The 21,928-nt window shown below is 41.8% G+C and overlaps 1 protein-coding gene across 2 annotated transcripts in view; it reads right to left on the minus strand.

The window, feature by feature from the left end:
- Positions 1–16,390: 16,390 nt before the first annotated feature.
- The window catches only part of KIZ (kizuna centrosomal protein), a 144,855-nt gene continuing 139,317 nt past the window's right edge, over positions 16,391–21,928 (minus strand). For both annotated transcript variants that reach the window (XM_060610971.3, XM_060610967.3), the window contains 2 exons: positions 18,947–18,990; positions 16,391–16,540 (listed from right to left, as the gene is read on the minus strand). In XM_060610971.3, coding sequence (XP_060466954.2) covers positions 16,437–16,540; positions 18,947–18,990 — 148 coding nt within the window. In that variant the 3' untranslated portion in view covers positions 16,391–16,436. The remainder of the gene's footprint in view (positions 16,541–18,946; positions 18,991–21,928) is intronic.

The raw sequence follows: 21,928 nt of genomic DNA on the forward strand, positions 1-21,928 counted from the left end.
TAAATTTAAAATTTAATAACACTTTAAAAAACTGTGGTAAAATATACATGACATAAAATTTACTATCTTGGGGAACCTGGGTGGCTCAGTTGGTTAAGAATCCAACTCTTGGGGCGCCTGGGTGGCTCAGTCGGTTAAGCATCCGACTTCGGCTCAGGTCACGATCTCGCGGTCCGTGAGTTCGAGCCCCGCGTCGGGCTCTGGGCTGACAGCTCAGAGCCTGGAGCCTGCTTCAGATTCTGTGTCTCCCTCTCGTTCTGACCCTCCCCCATTCATGCTTTGTCTCTCTCTGTCTCAAAAATAAATAAAACATTTAAAAAAATTAAAAAAAAAAAAGAATCCAACTCTTGGTTTTTGCTCAGGTCATGATCTCGAAGTTCACAAGTTTGAGCCCTGAGTCGGACTCTGTGCTGATGATGCAGAGCCTGCTTGGGATTCTCCCTCTCTCCCCTCTGTCTGCCCTTACCACCCCCCGCACCCCTCTCAAATAAATAAATAAATAAATAAATAAATAGAAAAAAATTACTGTCTTAACCATTTTTAAGTGAATAGTTCAGTGGTATTAAGTGCATTCACATTGTTGTGCAATGATCACCACCATCTGCAGAAGTCTTTTCATTTTGTAAAACTAAAAGGCTATATTCATTAAACACTGATTCCTCATTTCTATCTCCTCTCAACCCCCCAGCAACCACCACTGCACTTTCTGTCTCTACAAAATTTATCCACTCTTAACTATGTAAGTGGAATCATACAGTATTTGTCTTTTTGTGATTAGCTTATTGATAGCCACCCTTGCTCTCTTTTGGTTACTATTTGCATGGGATATATTTTCCATAGTTTCACTTGCAATCTGTTTGAGCCTCTAGGTTTAAAGTGAGTCTCTTGTAGACAGCACAGAGTTTGATCATGTTTGTTTTTTTTTATCCATTCTGCCAATCTCCGTCTTTTGATCAGAGAGTTTAGTCCATTTACATTTAAAGTAATTACCAATAATAAGGGATTTGCTTGTGTTATTTTGGTATATTTTATATGCCTTGTAGCTTTTTGGTACTTCATTTCCTTCATTATTATCTTCTTTTTTGTTTAGTTGATTTTTTTTTTTTTGCAGTGAAATGTAATTCTTTTCATTTCCTTTTGCATATATTCTATAGCTATTTTCTTTGTGGTTGCCATGGGAATTACACTTAACATTCTAACATCATAACACTCCAATTGGAATTTATACCAGATTAACCCCAGTAGCATACAAAAACCTTGCTCCTATACAACACTGTCCTCACCCTCTTTCAGTTATTGATGTTACAAAGTTACATCTTTATACATTGTATGTCCAAAAACATAAACTAGCAATTGTTTTTTAATGCATCAATCTCTTAAATTATGTAGGAAGCAAAATGTGAAATTATAAAACCAAAGCTATAATAGTAGCTTCTAAACTAATAGTTTTAGAAAGTGTATTAGTCTCTTAAATCATGTAGAATACAAAAATTTGAGTTATAAACCAAAGTTAAACTAATACCAGCTTTTACACTTGTTTGTGTGTTTATATTTACTGAGATCTTTATTTCTTCATGAAACTTCAAGTTACTGTCTAGTGTCCTTTCATTTCAACCACAGCATTCCTTTTAGCATTCTTGCAGGGCAGATCTAGTGGTAATCAACTCTCTCAGCCTTTGTTTATCTGGGAATATCTTAATTTCTCCCTCACTTTTGAGGGACAGTTTTGCCAGATGTCAGATTCTCGGTTGACCTTTTTTTTTTTTTCCTTCAGCACTTTGAATATAACAGCCCACTACCTTCTGGCCTCCAAAGTTTCCGATGGGAAATCTGCTAATAATATTACTAAGGATCCCTTATAGGTGATGCATTGCTTCTCTCTTACTGCTCTTAAGATTCCCTCTTTGTCTTTGTCATTCAACAGCTTGATTATAATGTGTGTTGGTATAGTTCTCTTTGAATTCATCCTACTTAGAGTTTGTTGAGCTTCTTGGATGTTCATATTCATGTCTTTCATCAGACTTGGGAAGTTTGGGGCATTATTTCTTTGACTAATCTCTCTGCCTCTTTCTCTCTTCTTTTTCTGAGACTCCCACAATGCATATGTTCATCCAATTTATGGTGTCCTACATGTCATTTAGGCTCCATTCACTTTTCCTCAGGCTTTTTTCTTTCTGTTCTTCAGACTCGGTAATTTCAATTGTCCTATCTCCAAGTTCACTGATTTTTTTTCTTCTTCTGGCTGCTCTGCTATGCCTTTGAATCACTCTAGTGAATATTTCTTTTTAATTATTGTACTTTGTATTTCCAGAATTTCTTTTTAGTTTCTTTTTATGTTTTATATCTCTATTGATATTTCCATGTTGCTCACATTATTTTCCTGACGTTCTCCCTGTCTTTCTTTAGTTCTTTGAGCATCCTTACATACAGTTGTTTTAAAGTCTTTGTCTAGAAAGACTGCCCTCTGGTCTTTCTTTGTGACAGTTTCTGTTGGTTTCTTTTTTTTCTTTTTCCTTTGAATGGCCATACTTTCCTATATACCTTGTGATTCTTTTTTTTTTTTTTTTAAATACTGGACAATTGAACCTAATAATGTAGTAACCCTGGAAATCAGATTCCTCCATTTTCTTGGGATTGATGCTTTTTGTTTTTGTGTTTTGATTTTTGTAGGCTGTGTCTGTGCTGGGGATAAGCCTGAGGCATAAACTTAAGGTCTTCTCAGGGCTTTTTTTAAGCCTGTGCCTTTCCTGGCCATGTGTGGTGATTTTTTAAGTGCCCTCATATATGTGATTCCTTTTGAAAGTCCTAGACTTTATATGTCTGGCTCTCATAAAGGGGAACGGAGAAAGGAGAAAAATGAAGAGGATAAAAGAGGGAAATAAAAGGAGTGCTGGCCCTTGAATTCCCCTGGAAGTTGTTTCAGTTGGAGTGGGAAGGGCTTGCAACATTGTGAGGAGAGGTGCAACAGTGGACACCTGCCTATGTTTCTGCATCTCCAAGATCAGAAGCAACAATCAACAATCAGAACACAAATCCTCAATTTTTGGAGGACAGTGTCCTTATTGCCCACCCTGGCACCCAGTAGTTGACTGATGCCACGTGCCATGTGGCTGAGTGCAGGAGGAGGGGAGAGTGTTACAAGCTGAAATTGTCCAGAATTAACTGCGACAGGCATTCCAATTTTCCTCTGGAAGTTGCAAGTCTTGAAGCATACTCCAGAGTTCCAAAATAGTTACATCAGCCAGATTCTGCCAATGCAATCACTGCATAGGTCAGGAGACAGATTCCTGGTGCTTTCTACTCTGCCATCTTCCCAGAATCCTTTCTTCTCTAGTTTGGACTCTTGTCCTCCAAACATAGAGGATGAGTTTCTCATTGTATTATAATTCTGGTTTTTCTGCTGTCTGTCTTCAGTGCCAACATGACACTTGCCCCTGAGTCTCATGATGTATGTTGATAGTCTTTCTTCTCCTATATCCTGCCAAGGGGATCTGAGGTTCAATGTCACTATAGAGTCAGAATGTGAGACTCAGGAGCCTAATATGAGCTCCTTTGGTATGAGAAAATCCTAATTGCTCAAAGGTAAAAATAATTATGTGGTCACGTAGTTCCTTTGGCACATGCATGCCCAGAATGACTGAACTCCCACTTGCTCAATTTCTATTGGTCCTTTGAGACTTAGCCAAAGTTTACCTTCTTATATAAGCCTGATAGGACTCACTCACAGACAGTAGTCTATTTAATCCTTTAACTGTATTTCCATGGAATGGCAAATAATATTCTCATCTAATACTAATTGGGTACCTACTATGTGAATGATATTGTGTTGCGTACTGGGATTCAAATATAGGCTCGTTTGCCTCCTGAACCTGAGTGTTTAACCATTTCATGATTTGGCCTCTCCAGAGATGTTCCTCTATCAATATTTAGCACATAGCATTGTGTGTCAAAGGCTACCAGTTTTCCACCAAAATCCATTGTCCTCTTTTTCCTGGCAATATGGCTGCCCAGCTGGAGATTGTTTCCCAACCTACTTTATAGCTAGGTATGGCCAAATAACTAAGCATTTGCTGATGAAATGTAAACAATAACCATGTCATCCCTTAATAGAAAATTCCTTTCCTAGGACTTCCAGTCTCTACCTCCTCCTGTGTCTGCAACCCAGTTTGGCCATGCAGACCAAGATGATGCCCTAGGAATGGTGGAGGAAGAAAATGGAAGGAACCTGGATTTATTTTTTTTAAGTTTATTTATTTATTTTCGAGAGAGAGTGAAGGAGCAAGGGAGGGGCAGAGAGAGGGAAATATAGAATCCCAAGTAGGCTCTATGCTGTTAGTGCAGAGCCCAATGTGGGGCTCAAACACACAAACTGTGAGATCATGACCTGAGCCGCAATCAAGAGTCTGACACTTAACTGACTGAGCCACGCAGGTGCTCTGGAACCTGGATTTCTGAATGTGTAAGAAAAGACCATCTGCCAAACCTGGGGTTGTTAATGAAAGAGAAATAAATTTCCATATTCTCAAAGCCACTGTATTTGGGGGCCTATTTGTCATAGCAGCTAAAACATCACCCTAAACAATTTGCATATAGATGACCTGTTTCTTTCCTATGAGACAGGGAAGTCCTTGATTCATCTCTCCATATATTTGGCCTGGCATAATGGCTGGGGCATAGCAAGTGCTCCAGAATGAATGCTCTTATTAAACAAGTGATTGAATAAATTGTTACTTCTCATACAATTGCAAAGATGCCTATGAGAAATGTTTGAGCACTGAGAGTACATACAGGCATATCTGAAAAGGGAGAAAGAACTGGTCCTTGGCAAGAACTGGGACCAGGATGTAAGACTGACAGCATTCTTGTTGCACCAGAGGGAGGGATGTATTTTGATTTCAGCTAATTTCATACAGTTGCCGTAACTATGCTTGCAAGTGCCATTAAGGCCTGGCCAGCAGGGCCCTATGAATACCATTTAGTAAACTATCATGGTGATTAAACCACAGGATGCTGCAGAATGGCTTCCTAGCTCTTTTCTCCAGCATGTTCCCTTGGTTGAGAAGCATTCAGCTTTAAATTTGGGAAGGCAGGGGATGGCAGCCATACTGTCCATCAGTATCATCTGTCGCCATCTTTGAGCTGCCAGCATGACAGCTGGGGTAGAGCAGGATCAGGTTGACTGGCAGAATGTTTTACATCTAATGAGTTTGTGCACAATAATAGTATAATAAATAAGGCTCTAGAGGAACTCGGTTATCGCTTGCATTCCAAAAGTGAGATATGGCCTTACCAGAAGCTCACAGAGCCATCTGTCATCAAATATTAGTCTTTGTGTCAATGGCTGGACTGGCCTGAGGAAATGGAAAACATCAGCGCAGTGAGGCAAATGGCGACACCACGTCGTTCAAAAAGATTTAAAGGGAACTACCTTAAGGAGCCAGAGATTTCCAGATGATTCTGAAATAAATACACAGGACCGCTACCAGAAGCAGTTAGACTTGAAATCTTGGCTGCTGAATGCTAATGAGTGTTTCTACTGGATGAGTTCAGTTTCTGTCACTCGGGGTAAGTTCTTGAGTAATATAATCCTTATCTGCTTGGATTTGGGGCTGGAATTATTGCAATCTTCTTTAATGTGTTTTTGCCAGTTTGATACATCGAAATCTGATCGTCACCGAAGCACTTTGCTGATGACACAGCTGTAGTGACAGGAATATTGAAAGTGGACGAAAGCTTGAGAACTGGATAAAAGCTTTCAGGATTCATAGTTTGGTTTCCTTATTTTTTCTTGAGGGTAGGGAGGAGGGAACTCATGAGCTGTCACCAATGGAGAATTGGTCAGTAATGCCACTAATGCTGAGAGTGGCAAACCACACGGTAATGAGAGAAGCCTGGGAGGACACAGTGGTGACCAACAATTTAAAAAGCAAGTGCAATTAGAAAAGCAATTCACCAAGATGAAAGGTTCAAGGCTAGCCAAATCCCAGTGGCAGAAAACATGGGAGATTTTATGGGCCTTTTTCTAGACCATGTCTTCATCCAGCACTGACCTTCATAGGATTTATGCCTGGAGGAAATGTGATTTCCCACTGTTGTTGGAAAACCCTGCCTACACTTCCGTGGGGAGCTACAGGGATGGATCCCAGGGACAAACTTCAGTGAGGGTGACTTTGGTCATTCAAACTCAACGTAATCCGCCCCTGAATTTGGCTTCCCTGTTTAGAACAACCCTTCCCAAGTGTATTCCAGGACCAGTACTGGTAGATCTTTACAGTAGATATGGTAGGACGGTGCTTAGCATCCATTCCAGCAGCCTGTGGTACGCTTGCTATACTGCAGATCCTGGAAAGCTAAAAATTACATTTTCTAGATTCCCCTCAGCTAGAGTTTTTTGTGATTTAGGCAGGTCCTACCAATCAGCTGTATGGGATTTGGACAGTGGTTTCATAACAGTGGCTGAGATTGGTCAGTTGGTGTTTAATAGGCACAGAGCTGCAGTTGTACAAGATGCAAAGAATTCTGGAGATGGATCGTGGTGATGGCTGCCCAAAAATGTGAATGTACTTACTGCCACTAAACTGTGCCCTGAAAATGGTTATGATGGCAAATTTTACTTTATGTGTGTTTTACCATAATTTAAAAAAAAAAACTTAAAAAAATATTCCACTTTTGTGCACATATAAAAAGGCAAATGTAGTAGACCAATTAAATGTCACTGCTTTCCTAAAACTCCTTCACATATAGAATGTGCATCTTCTAAACCATTTTTTTTTAATTTTTAAAAAATATTTATTTAGTTTTGAGAGAGAGAGAGAGAGAGAGAGAGCGTGAGTGGGACAGGGGCAGAGAGAGAGGGAAACACAGAATCTAAAGCAGGCTCCAGACTCCGAGCTGTCAGCACAGAGCCCGACACGGAGCTTGAACCCATGAACCGGAGATTATGACCTGAGCCAAAGTCAGACACTTAAATGACTGAGCTACTTGGGTGCCCTTAAATCACTTTTTGATTCAGAGTTGCTGATGTCAACAATTCTCCATGTTTTCCTTGTCTGTGCCATGAGGTGTGTTGGCAGGGTAACATTTAAGAGTGCTCCCCAGGGCACCTGGGTGGCTCAGTTGGTTGACTGTCTGACTCTTGATTTGGGTTCAGGTCATGATTCCAGGGTTGTGAGATTTGAGTCCCACCTCAGGCTCCACACTGAGCATGGAGCCTGCTTAAGATTCTCTCTCTCTGTCTCTATCTCTCTAAAATAAAAAAAAAAAAAAAAGAGTGCTCCTCTAGTGTCCCCATAATTTTCACCAAGTGGCTGCCGTGCATTCTGCACATCGGTGCATCAGCTCAGGCAATGACGTCTATGCCCCGAGTGTTAACTGGACAACACGATACATGCCAATTGCAGAGTTATTCAAATAAAAAAAAAAAATGTGTTAGAAGCAATGACATATTTTTCCTGACTGTCATTAGATGATGAGCTGGATAAGCCTAAGATAAGAGTGCAAAATTCTCTCTCTAGATGGAAATCTCATCCTCTGTTTAAAACTCTTCAATGGGGGCGCCTGGGTGGCTCAGTCGGTTAAGCGACCAACTTCGGCTCGGGTCATGATCTCACGGTCCGTGAGTTCGAGCCCCGCGTCGGGCTCTGTGCTGACAGCTCAGAGCCTGGAGCCTGTTTCGGATTCTGTGTCTCCCTCTCTCTGACCCTCCCCCGTTTATGCTCTGTCTCTCTCTATCTGAAAAATAAATAAACGTTAAAAAAAATTAAAAAAACAAAAAATAATAAAACTCTTCAATGGCTTCCAAATACTGATCAACAGAAGAAAGTCCAGACTCCTTAGCATGTGATACAAAGTTCTTCATGACTCGTTTCTTTAAAAAATTATAAACTATTTTATTTAATTTATTTTTTATTTTTTTTAATGTTTTATTTATTTTTGAGAGAGAGACAGAGACAGAGCATGAGTGGGGGAGGGGCAGAGAGAGAAGGAGACACAAAATCCAAAGCAGACTCCAGGCTCTGTGCTAACAGCTCAGAGCCTGATGCAGGGCTCAACAGGAACGAGATCATGACCTAGGCTGAAGTCTGACACTTAACCGACTGAACCACCCAGGTGCCCCCAAAAATTGTAAACTATTTTAAACACACAAAAAATGCAGAGAACAGCATTACATGAATGACATGAAACACCACCCAAATTGGACAGATATTTGACAAATGTTAACATTTGGCCATATTTGCCAAGAATATTTGCTTGTTAATCTAAAGAAAGAAGCTGTTACTGATGCATTATACTTCTCTATTTACCACTCATCATAGTGTCTTCTTTTCTTCCCCAGAGCTAATCACTTTCTTGGAGATGTTGTGAACCTCTTCCTTGCATGTTTTTATACTTTTGTCATATACAAACCTTCTCTCCCCTTTCTATAAACAACACACTGAATTGTTTCATGTTTTTCACTTTTACATGTATTTTATGAACTGTATAAATCCTCCAGCAATGTGTTTCTTATTGTTTTCTTGTTGGTGGGCACTAAATGTCCAAATTTTTACTATTTCAAACAATACTGCAGCTAAGTTTTTGTCTCTCTGTGTACTACAGTGAGAGTTTCTCTTTGTCCCATAGAGATATCAGAGAGCCACAAATGTGTGTCACATAGTAATTTAAATTTTCTAGTAGCCACATTAGAAAATGTAAAAAAAAAAAAAAAAACTGGTGAAATTAATTTTAACAATATATTTTAACTCAACATATCCAATGTCTCTATTTCAAGCTATAACCAATATACAAATTAATGAAATAATGAAATAATGAAAAATATAATGATTTTACTTATATGTGGAATCTAAAAAAACAGTTAAGCAGAAACAGACCCATAAATACAGAGAACAAACTGTTGGTTGCCACAGTGGGGGATAGAGGGATAGGCAAAATGGGTGAAGGGGAGTGGGAGATACAGGCTTCCAGTTATGGGGTGACTAAGTCATGGGGATAAAAGGCACAGCACAGGGAATATAGTCAGTGGTACTGTAATATTGTTGTATGCTGATAGATGGTAGCTACACCTGTAGTGAACATAGTGTAACGTATTTACAAAATTAGTGAAGTATGTTATGTTATTTCTTTCAGAGACAGTCTTGAGATCCAAAATGAATTTCTCAGTTTGGACTAAGCCAAACTGCTCACGTGCTCAAGAGTCACGCACGGCTGGTGATGACTGTATTGGACAGTGTGGCTCTATATATTTAGAGGGAGAACCATAGCGTCATAGGATCTGATATGCCATCTGCAACCTTACTTGATGTGTGTTTTTTCATAGTTAATGAAAGTCCTTCTTTCCTGCTTCCTACCCAAACCTCAGAGTGATCTGCCTCCAATCTTGGCCAGTCTACTGGCTATGAAATGACACCCCACTGTACTTTTCTTTTGCTGTTTGCTATGCTAGTAACTCTAAGTACCTTTTATGTTTACTGATCATTTGGTTTTCTTTGTCTATGAATTGCTCATTCTAATCCTTTTTTTCATATTCTGCTGAGTTGTATTTTTTATTGATCTATGCTTCTCTATGTATACAGATCTTTGATGGGCATGTATCCTACATAAGTCATCTTCTAGCCTATAATTTGTCTTTTCATATTGGTGTTTCAGTTATACGGAATATTTTCATTTCAATGTGGTAGTATTTATCAATATTTTCTTATGTGAGTTTGTGCATTTTCCTCATGGGTTAAGAAATTCTTCTTTGTTCTGAAGTCATAAAATTAATTGCCTATTTTTTTTTAATTTAAGAATTTTCAAGTTTTTCTTTTTCACATTTGCTTCTTTATTTGAGCTGAAATTTCCTTTGTATTGAGAGTGAGGGGGGTGCCTGAGTGGCTCAGTCGGTTGGGCATCTGACTCTTGATTTTGGCTTAGGTCATGATCTCATGGTTTGTAAGATTGAGCCCCACACAGGGTTTTGCACTACAGTGTAGAGTCTGCTTGGGATTCTGTCACCCCCTCTCTCTCTCTGCCCCCCACCCTTGCACTCTCTCTCTTTCAAAAAACATAAATAAAAAAACTTAAAAAGGAAAGAGTGAAGTAGAAATTTAATTTTACCACCTCACCACCTGAGGATGGTTACTATCAAACAACAGAAAATAACTGTTGGTGAGGATGTGGAGAAGGTGGAATCCCTATGCACTCTCCTTGAGAATGTAAAATGGTACAGCCACTGTGGAAAACAGCTTGGTACTATAATTATCATTAAACAAGTAAAAAATAGTATGGCGTTTCCTTAAAAAATTGAAAATAGAATTCAGGCACCTGGGTGGCTTGGTTGAGCTTCCTACATAGGCTCAGGTCTTGAAGTTTGTGAGTTTGAGCCCCAGATTGGGCTTGCTGCTGTCAGCACAAGCTGTCCCCCTCTCCCTGCCCTTCCCCCACTTGCACTCTCTCAAAAATAAACATCTAAAAAAAATAAATAAAAATAAAAATAGAATTGATGATCCATATGATCCAGCAACTCCACTTCTGGGTATATATCCAGAAGGCCTGAGATCAGGATCTTGAAGAGACGTTTGTACATCCATGTTCATAGCAGCATTATTCACAATAGCGGAAACATGGAAGCAACCCAAGTGTCCATTGACAGATGAATAGATAACCACATATCCATTCCACATATCCATGGAATAGATTACCATGTATATGTGGCATATACATACAATGGAATATTATTCAGCCTTAAGAAGGAAAGAAATTCTGACACACATCTCCAGTGTGGGTGAACCTTAGGGACATTTATATGAGTGAAGTAAGCTGGTCACAAAAAGACAAACGCTGCATGATCCCACTTATATGAGGTACCTTGAGTAGTCAAAATCATAGTGACAGAAAGTAAAATGGTGGTTGCCAGGGGTTGTAGGGAGGGGGAATTCAGAGTTTTAGTTAAACAAGATGACAGAGTTCTAGAGATGGATGGTGGTGATGGGTGCACATTGTGAATGTATTTAATACCACCAACTCATACATTTAAAAATTCTTCAGATGATACATTTTATGTTACCTACATTTTGCCACAATAAGAAAGCTTGGGAAAAAATGTACTGGGGGGAGTTGGAAGGGCATCGAATGTACCCTGAATGAATAAATGAATTAATTAATGGTGGGAAGGAGTGAGGCAGGGAAGAGGGAACGGCCTTTACTTTCTTTAATCTGGAAAGAAAGGAGATGTCAGCCACTAAGAGGTTGCAGCAAAAGGAAAACAAAGCAGCTTATACTTCAATCTCAGCAAAATAGGGGACAGATTACATCCTTCAGCCAGGGGAAGAAAGAGGTTCAGAAGAGCTGGGGCAGTGGCGTGCCATTGATAAAGGGCCCTAAATATGTCACTAGGCACTGAGAGTGAAATTTATGCAAAAATAAACATTTCATGATGACCATGTAAAAAAAAAATTAGCTTGGTGTCTTGCCACGTGGTTTGCCAATTGGTCCAGTACCATTTATTGAAAAGTCTGTTACCGCCTCCCTGATTTCTAAAACTACATCTGTCTACACTCAGTTCTCCTGCCTGGGAATATCACTAGAGCCTCCCTTCTCCATGTTTTTATCTCCGAGCCACTACCACAGGGACTAATTACTATTCTTTATAATAAATCCTAATGTTTGCCACCACAAGACCTCCTTTCTATTCTTCAAACTTGTCATGGCCATTTTGGTCCTTTAAATTCCTTCTCAGTTTTATGACCAGTACTGCAAAAGACCTGTTGGGATTTTGATTGAAATGGAATAACTTTCTGGATTAATTTGGACAGAATTGTGAATTTCAAGATACAGGATTGTCCCCAAAATGGAACATGTCATTCTCTCTTGTCTCAGTAAGTGTGTACAATTTTGTCTTTCAATAATTCCTTTAAAAAAATTTAGATTTTTGATACATCATTTTGGTTGTTACTGTAAATGACGTCTTTCAAAAATTTAGTTTCAAACTGGTTTTCCTAGTGCATTGCTGAACTGTCACCAACTTTGCTGAGCTCCATGGTTCTAATACTTTGCCTTTAGAGTCTTTTGATTTTCTTTGGAGATAATCAGATTGTGTGAAAATAAAACACACACAGAGACCAGTCTTGAAAATTCTGGGCAGGGGCACCTGGGTGGCTCAGTCGGTTAAGCATTTGAGTTCAGCTCAGGTCATGATCTCATGGTTTGTGGATTCGAGCCCCGTGTCAGGTTCTGAGCTGACAACTCTAAGCCTGGAACCTGCTTTGGATTCTCTACCTCTCTCTCTGCCCCTCCCCCGCTCATGCGCTCTCTCTCTCTCTCTCTCTCTCTCTCTCTCTCAAAAATAATAAACATTAAAAAAACAGTTCTGAGCAGACAAAACCACTTCAGTCGTACAAGCATAGCTTAATTTAGCTTATTTTGTGAGACAAGCGAGGCTAACTTGACCTTTACCTCTTGCTTATACTTTTGAAAATCATAAGTGAAACTTAAATTGTTACCCCAAGTTGATAAGTGGTAGCCACTAACCAATTTCCTTTCATTTAAGAATATTCTAACGTGGGACACCTGGGTGGCTCAGTCGGTTGAATGTCCAACTTCAGCTCATGTCATGATCTTGCGGTTCATGAGTTCGAGCTCCACAAACTGCTGTCTGCTTGTCAGCGTAGAGCCCGCTTCAGATCCTCTGTTCCCTTCTCTCTGCTCCCCCCCCCCCAACTTGCACTCTCCCAAGAATAAATACAAAATAAAAATAAAAATAAGAATATTCTAATGGAACCAATCACTATGAAGAATAAGTCACTGGTTCTGTACTGTTAAGCTGCTTGATGAAAACAGACCCCTGGGCCTCATTCCATGTTTTGGTTTCAGTGCTCCTGGTTTGCAAACATTTTGGCATGTGCATGACAAACTTCTATGAATTACTACTTCAGTGATTGAATAGTTTTGCTTCTGGTCTTTTCGAAACATTTGACATCTGTGGCTAATGAGCACAAATTCTTTCCCTCCCAGCCAGAGTTGCTACCTTCTCTTGGTGTGCCCCCCTGCCTTCGCAGATGTGTGCTCATGCTTGCTGCACACATGTCTTGTGCTAGCCTCACACAAGCATTGCTTGTTTCCTTTACACACATTCTTTTGGGTCTCAGTCTTGCAAGAGTCATCTCTCTGCCTATAGTCCCTTATTCCTCCAGCACCGCCCCATCCCAACAAATGTTACCTTCCCTAACTCAACCCAGGAGGGACAATGTTTTCACTCCTCTGAGCCTGTGTGTGTGTGTTTAAGATTATCTATCATCTGTCATCATCTTACTGTACATAATGTACCTCGCTTCAGGCTTTGTCTCCTTTGTTGAAGTGTGAGCACCCTGAGGTCAATGACTATGTTAGATCCTCCTTGTATTATTCCCAATGACTAGCACAGTGCCTGACATGCAGAAAGTGTCAGAAGAGGCTTGCTAGTAAGCAGATGTTAAAGCTGTGTCTGAAGCTCGATTGGTAGGTGCTGGAAGGGCAGTTACTTCTGACATAGAGTTGGGTCCTTAGCACTGAGCTATAGCACTTGATTTTGTCAGGTGTTCAGGTCTCCATGCTAACCAAGCTCACCAAAGTCTCATTTATAAATTTGAAGACCACTGGAAATTAATAGAGAATGTATATTCTGGTCCTCTGCTCTCTGGTTCCTGACACAGAGCTCTAAACAGTTTTAAACTCTTGGAATTTCCCTGGGTGACAGGAGTGTCTTTTGTTCTGATGAGGTGATTCTGGGTGGGCTCCTGGTAGCTTCAGATTAGGGGCTCGTCACCAGGAAGACCAAGTCATGATGAGAAGCTTGGAACTTTCAGGCCCATCTCCCCATTCTTTGGAGAGGGGAGTGGGGCTCTGTAGAAGTGGGGTTCATAATCTATCATGCTTACATGATGAAGCCTCCATAAACATCCCAAAAGTAGGAGGTTTGGGAGCTTCCAGGTTGCTGAACACAAGCAGGTGCCGGTAGAGTGGCCCACCTGGCCAGGGCATGGAAGTTCCGCACCCCTTCCCACACACCTTGATATACACCTCTTCCATCTGCATGTTCATCTATATCCTTTATCATACCTTTCATGATAAACAGGTAAAAGGAATTGAGTGTTTTCCTTAGTTCCATGAGCCACCTAGCAAATTATCAAAACCAAGGAGGGGCTGTGGCCATCAGATTTGTAGCCAAGTCAGACAGAAGTTGTAGATAACCTGGGGACCTACTACTTGTGACTTGTGTCTGAAGTCGGGCGGGGGTGGGGCGGTCAGCCTTGTGGAACTGTGTCTTTAACCTGTGGGGTCTGCACTAAGCGCAGGTAGTGTCAGAACTGAATCGCATTGCAGGACGCCCAGCTGGGGTCAGATAATTTGTTGGTGTGGGAAAACCCCACATGTCTGGTGTCAGGAGTGTTGTGAGTTGTGGTAGCGGTATGAGAGGGCAGGAGAACGTGGTGGAGGGAGGGTGGTTCATACAAATAGTTTACAAACTTACATTGTCCCACTGCCTTTACCTGGGGAAACAAGACCACCTATGGGCCAGTGCATGACCCTCCAGGAATTTAAACCCCTGGAGACCCCAAAATGGACCAGAGAGCTGTCTGGTGAGCACAGCACAGTGGAGCTTAGTTAGCCAGCCCCTTAGCCATGCCCGCCAATCACTTGTCCTGTTATTTTCTTAGTATAATTTAAAAAGTCAATTATCTTCTTTTCTTTACAATGTATACAAAAGGGAAACTTTATATTACTTCTATGCATTTTAAATCAGGGTCACTTGAGGTCAATAGGAAGGAAAAAAAGAATGTTATTAAATTTAGCTGGAAAATTTGCCTGCAAAAGGTGTTGGGCCCCAGGCCTACTCTACCACTATTCAGAAGTAAGATTAAGCATTAGGAAAGTGGTAGACTGCACAAAGCTAGGCTTTGTTCTGGGTCATCATCAGTACACATGACATGTGATCTCCAGCAAAAGGTGTTCAGATGTAGGACTCTGTATTCCACGAGCACTGCTGACAAATACCTGGCTAGTGTGCTGGCTGAAGGGCTGTGTTATTGTCTGCTAAGATTTAAGAATTAAAAAATGAAATGTTCAAGACGATTTGAAAAACAAAGAAAAGGTAAAAACATAGAAAAGGTCTGGAAGGGTATCACCCAAATGTTCATGTTTACTGCTGGATTTTTGTGTGTGGAATAATTTTAGATTTATAGAAAAGTTGCAAAGATAATACAGAGTTCTTGTTACATCCCTCTGATCTTACCTTACCACAGTACATTTGTAAAAACCAAGAAAACAACACTAGTATAATTACTATCAACTAAACTCCAAACTTAATTTGGGTTTCCCCAAACTTTCCATTAATGTCCTTTCTTGGTTTGAGGATCCAACCTAGGATCCCACATTGCATTTAGTTGTCATGTGTCCTTTAGTTTGTGACTGTTTTTGTACATTTTCTTTGGAGCAATGTCGATTCAGAACTTTTGCTCATTTTTAAATTGAGTTTGTTGTATTTTTATTGAATTATAAAAATTCTTTATATATTCTGGATACAAGTCCCTTTTTAGATATATGATTTGAAAATATTTTCTCCCATTCTTTTCACTTTCCTGATGGTGTCCTTTGCAGCAAAATGTTTTAATTTGGGTGAAGTCCAATGTATCTATTTTTCTCAGTTAAAGGCTTTTGGTGTCATATCCAAGAAACCATTGCCTAATTCAAGGTCAGAAAGATTTACACAATGCTTACTTCTGAGAGTTTTATAGTTTAGCTCTTACACTTAGGTCCTTGATGCATTTTGAGTTAATTTTGTATACAGTGTGAGGTAGGGATCTAACTTCATTCATCTGCAGTTCTTTGGCTCTTCAGTTGTCCCAGCACCATTTGTTGAAAAGATCACTCCTTCCCCATTGAATGGCTTGGCACCTTTGTCAAAAATTAAGTGACCATACACATGAGGATTTATTTCTGGATTATCAGTTCTAGATTATATATAAATTGATACTTCACTGATCTGTATGTCTATGCCAGTCCCATACAGTCTCAATTACTACAGCTTTCATTTGTTTGTTTGTTTATTTCAGCTTTTAAGTAAGTTTCAAAATTGGGAAGTGTGAGTACTCCAACTTTGTTTCCTTTTTCAAGGTTGTTTTAGCTATTCTGGGTCCCTTGGATTTCCATATGAATTTTAGGACCAGCTTGTCAATTTCTACAAAGAAAGCAACTTACATTTTGATGGGCATTGCATATCACTTTGTTTTTTGATAACACTTCAAATGAATATGCTAGTTTATGTTTATGCCATGGAATTTCACTCCAGTAGCAATATGGTCCCAAGTGCTCCTATTAAACAATTAGGAAGCTTTAAAAGACATGCTTGTTTAGGACATCACATACAAACACAGGGTTTTAGGTTATTTAATGACTTTATGTCCAATGGTTGTTACTGCTTATTAGTCATAAAAATCACCAAAGTCATCGGCAGATGTGTTATGGTTTCTAGGGCGTAAAGCAGCTTCAATTTCTGAGTTACTGTCGTCGGATTCATCCCAAAAGGCTGGAAGAGAAAAAAAGACAGCTATTTAACATCTCTCCACTCTGATAAGCTTGGCTTCATCAGTAGACTGGTTCCAGGGGACTGGAAGCACTGGCCTGCAAAAGGCTTACTAGGGACACTGAGGGCTGAACCTGACCAGGTGCATCTGGACGCATGTCCATACTGCACAAATTTGCACATCTCAGTGTGTTCTATGGAAACACTGCAGAATATTTCCTTCCCCTTTTGTTGTGCTCAGCTCTTTACTGCAGGATGGGGATTTTAAATCAGGATTAACACAGAAGCAGGGTTAGCCAGGTATTTCACCAGGCCTGAGACCACCTCAGCTTAGCTGCTCTTGCACTTTGATCCCCTTCTATACTTCACAAGGAAGACATGGTGGAAGAACAGGAGGCCTTGGGTGCACATGGTTTACTTGGGCGGTGATCCTGGGAACGATGGGAGGGGCTGGAATAGTGACACAGGAAGAGAGGAAGCCAGCAGAGGGTGTGTTAATGAGGGGGGCTGGCAGTGGACAAGGCGGCTCAGGCCTGCAGGGCACTCTCTGAGAAACTCAGAACTCTCCTCGAATTGTCCCAACAAAGAGTAAGGCAGTGGGGTTATTTATTGACCAACTTCCATTTCTCATTGGTTGAAGGTTATTCTCATTCTCAACCAGGGCATCAACTCCCGGGTACTCTGGGCTGCCCCATTGGGGCTGGGCATGCGCCTGCAGCCAGAGAAAGCCCTTAGGCAGATGCACAGCTGCCTGTGGTGGAAGGCCACAGCGTGCCCACGAACTGCACTGTGATCTCCAGCGTGGTCGGACAGGATGTGGTGGGACACGGTCTGCTATACGGACAATCCCCATGACCACCGCTATCTCCACGGCACTACCTGCCATTCTGTGATGACTTCTTACACACAACCCCATTTCATCCTTGTACCAACCTGGGAAGGTAAGTGTTAATGTCTCCATTTACTGAGCAAATGGGCTGAGAGAGGTTAAGTAACTGGCCCCAATCATAGAATTAGCGGGTGTTGAAGCCAGGAGTCCCACCCAGGTTGTCGGACTTATACCCACGCTCTCGACCACAACCTACTGGGACGGGGGTCTAAGCAGACAGGAATAGAACAAGCCCAAGCTCTGCATAGGTATATCCTGCATAGGATATACCACAGTGTTAGCATGGAAGGTGGGGCTGAAAGACAAATAGGAGCTCATGGTGCTAAAGAAAAGGGGGGGAAACAGCATGAGCAAAGGCACAGAAGTACAAGCGTGGTATACAGGCATACCCCATTTTCCTGTGCTTTGCAGAGACTGTGTTTTTTTTTATAACTGAAGGTCTATGGCAACCCTACACAAGGCAAATCTATTGGTGCCATTTTTTCAACAGCATTTGTTCACCTTGTGTCTCTGTGTCACATTTTGGTACTTCTCTCATTATTCCAATTATTATTATTTCCATTATTATATTTCCTACAGTGATCTGTGATCAGTAATTATGACTCACTGAAAGCTCAGATGATGGCTAGCATCTTTTAGCAATAAGGTGTTTTTTAATTATTTTTAAAGTATTTTAAGTTAATTTAATGTTAATTAACACTTTTTTAGACATAATGAATGCCGTTGTACACTTAAGAGACTACAGTACAGTGTAAACACAACTTTTACAGGCACTGAGAAACCAAAAAATTTATTTGGCTTTATTACGGTGGTCTGGAACCGAACCTGCAGTATCTCTGAGGTACATCTATATTTGGAAAAAGCTGACTGTGACTAGATCCACAGAGGACAAGATCTTGGTAGGGACTGAGCTGGAAAGTAGGGATGTGGCCAGACCACAAAGGGAGAAAGTTGTGGACTCTATCCTGCACGTAGCAGGAGGCATTAGCAATTTTTAACCAGGAAGGTAAGAAGGTTACATGAGATTTTAGATGCTGGTGGCCAGGTGGAGGACAATGGGGAGTGGGAGAGGGGCCACATGGGAGGAAACCAGTTAGTGTCTACTGTAAGAGCCCTGTCATGTCATGAGCAGTGGGTACTCTCAGGGCATTAGCCATGAGGATGGGGACAGAGTCAAAAACCATTTCACAGGTAGAATATACCAGTGTTGTCAATCAATTGGATGTGGAGGCTGGGATACCCTGCAAATTCATACTTGCAAGTTAGAATGCTATGCCACCGTGGCCCATGGCACGCCATATATTGTCAGCTCATAGCCCTGTCATTGAAGAATGGTTCCTCGATAGCCCTCCAATCCCCTCAGAGACCATAATCACCCTGGGGAGAGCCACAGGGCGCCCAGTGATCGCACACACGCTTCACAGTCCTTACAGGAGGGTGCAGGAAACAAGAAACACATCACAAAACAACTCTGGGTTAAAACACAAGATGAAAATCTAGCCTCCAGTGATTTCTCTTACCTTTAGACTCTAAATTGGTAGTTAGTTTCTTTTCATTTTCATGCCTGAAAAATAAAGAAATAGCCTGAGTCTTGCAAAAAAAATGACAGACTGATATTTTTACAATGAGCACATTAGCAAAGAAGTACTGCACTGAAAGGCCAGAAATTTTACACTTCTCCCTGAGTCTTAAGAGCAAGAAGAAAATGTCAGGCGGTGCCTGGGGGGCTCAGTCAGTTGAGCTTCTGACTTGTGATCTCGGCTCAGGTCATGATCTCTCGGTTCGTGGGATAGAGCCCCGCACCGGGGTTGTGCTGACAGCATGGAGCCTGCTTGGGATTCTCTCTCTGCTCCTTCCCTGCTCTCTCTCTCAAAATAAATAAATAGAACACTTTAAAAAAAGAAGAAGAAGAAAATGTCAGGACCTCGGTGGCCAGAGGTACTTGCTGATGCTTTGGTGGGTGGGTCCCTATTGCGACAGCATCACCAGTATCCCTGAGTGCATTCTCTGCTGGCCCTGCAGACACCGGTCATAGTGTGCCCTGCGGGCATCCCTTGCAGCGCAGGACAATGAGCACATGGTGAGGTAGAGGATCCACTTCCCTTCAACAGCCTTCCCAAAACATGTCCAGACAAAGCTTTGGCACTTTTAGACAAGCTAAAAGTGAAATACCCGAAGTAGAGAATCCAAGATAGAATACAAGGAGAAGCTGGCGGGGAAGATAAGATCCTCATCTCCATCAAGCCAGTGATACCAATCCTTAATGGCTTGACAAGGGAGTCCAAGATAAACCCTCAGTCTGCTTAATTAAAAACACTAACTCAAGACAGAGAAAAACGTAAGTATCCTGGACACCGAGGTGTAGGTTTCTGGGTATCACATACACAAAGATGCTAGTGTCTATGGCATCTAATACCTAGCAACCTGTTCTTGCCAAGGTATTTGTTGGGATTTACATTTATATATTATTGCATTAAAACAGATTCCAGTCTCTTAGAGGAGAAGAATGTCAAGAAAAGACAGACCCCAATGTGTATGGTCACTGCTCATGGCCAGGACCCTGGTCCTCTTAACATAGGAAACCCTGTGAACTTATCTTCTCCCTCCTTTGTGTCAAGTCTGGCTAACCTATGGCTTAAAAATCTGCTGTTTTCCATAGCTGCCATACTTGTTTTTTTTTTTTCCTGTAAAATAAGCTCCATTTAGGTATCATTTTCTAGGCTCAATATCTGTCAATGCTTCCTTTAAACTTGGTGCCTGTTTCATTATCTGTCATGACCAACTAGTGGCCCACAGCTGTTTCTCCATGAAGAGTGGATGGTCCTATGAAAGGGCCCAGCACTAACCATCAGTCATGGAGGCTGCAGGTAAGGTGGCCACTGACCATATGAATCCATCTTTCATAAAGTACTAGTGTATACACACACACACACACACACACACACACACACACACACACTAAATGCAACTGTGGGTTGTATGTCTACTATTTACCTACCTCTCATTTCATGAGGACTAGTCTAGATGCTGGAGGCAGAGGTGGGTTAGAACAGTGCTGGTGGGGGCCAGAGAGTCTCCAGCTGTAGTCCAGGTAATAAGAGCAACAGCGGGGAGAGGGGTAGAGCACTGAGGGCTGGGAGAACAGGGAGCAAAGGGTGGGTGATGGGTGGCTGCAGGACCCCTGAGGAAGCAGGGCATCTCCTGGACTCTGCTCTGAAAGCCAGAGAGGATCGCACAGGCCAGTAAAGGGGTGGGGGGATGCAGTGGGATGTGGTAGCAGGGAGCTCTTGTTAAGAGCAAGGACACAATGGCAGATAAGCACGGGCCAGATCCCCGTGGCCCCAGCCACTTCTCTGAGCTCCAGAAACATGGCCTGTGCTCATGTGCTAGTTCTACTTGGCCGCCTCCCAAGCACCTTGTGGGCAACATGCTCATCCATGACTAAATTCACAATCTCCCCACTGTGATTCTCTTCTCCTGCCAGGCCAGGTCCCTCCTGTTTCAGTCAAGGGCACTCGGATCCTCTGCTCCCTCCCCAACCCTTTCCACTCCTAGGCCCTCCTGCACCCAGTCAGCTCCGATGTGTAAATCAATAGACGGGGCTGTATTACAATTCAATCCTTGCTCTTCCCTCCACACTGCCACAACCTGGCCAACTACACCAGCACCTCTTGCCTGGACCTTTGTAACAGCCCCTAACTGGTGATGCCACACACACCCTGTCCCCTACAGTCCATCTTCCACTCAGCAGCAAGAATGAACTTCTCACTCCACTTCCTTGCTAAAGCTCCTTAAAGCCTTCCCATTGTTTTTTGATGAACTCCCTAAATCGTGAACAGCACCTCAAAGGCTGATCCCCAGACTTGGTTGGGTCCTTCTACTGCAGCCTCACTTCCCCTACTGCTCCCCCACCCACCACTGATTCCTCACCCAAGTTGCTGTTTTACACTCATTTGTGTAACTAATGCATGTGTGATCACTTCTGCTATAGACTATGAGCTCTGTGAGGGAAGCGATGGCACCTGCTTCAGCTCCCCTGGGTAACCCAGGGCTTTGCGCTTGGTGATTATGTGCAGAATGAAAAGATGAAGCTCACCAAGAGCAGGGCCCTGCTTAAAGACACTCGACCTAGTTGCTGGCACATTATTTGACTTTCATGTTTCTACTTCTGTGACTTCAGAATCAGGTTAAGTTTCTTACCGGAATCGTGCAAGAAATCTGCAGAACTAAATGCATGTACGTCACCCACTGAGAAAGGTGGACACTGCTTCCAGGTGTCTCCTACTCCATCCCCATGCACTAGGGGCAATTATGTTTCCCCTTGGGAAGCCAGCTCTGCCCACCAATGTGACACCCCAATTCAAAGCTGACCTAGAGTCACATGCAATTCTTAGGGTCAACGGTTCTTTCTGAGTCACACCTAATGTGTAAAGCTAAGACAAGGCCAACGGGCATAGTGGGAGAACTTTCCCTGGAATACTGGATATAGTCAACTTGAGCTA

Source organism: Panthera onca, chromosome A3 (assembly GCF_046562875.1).
Source record: "Panthera onca isolate mPanOnc1 chromosome A3, mPanOnc1 haplotype 2, whole genome shotgun sequence".
Lineage (NCBI taxonomy): Eukaryota > Metazoa > Chordata > Mammalia > Carnivora > Felidae > Panthera > Panthera onca.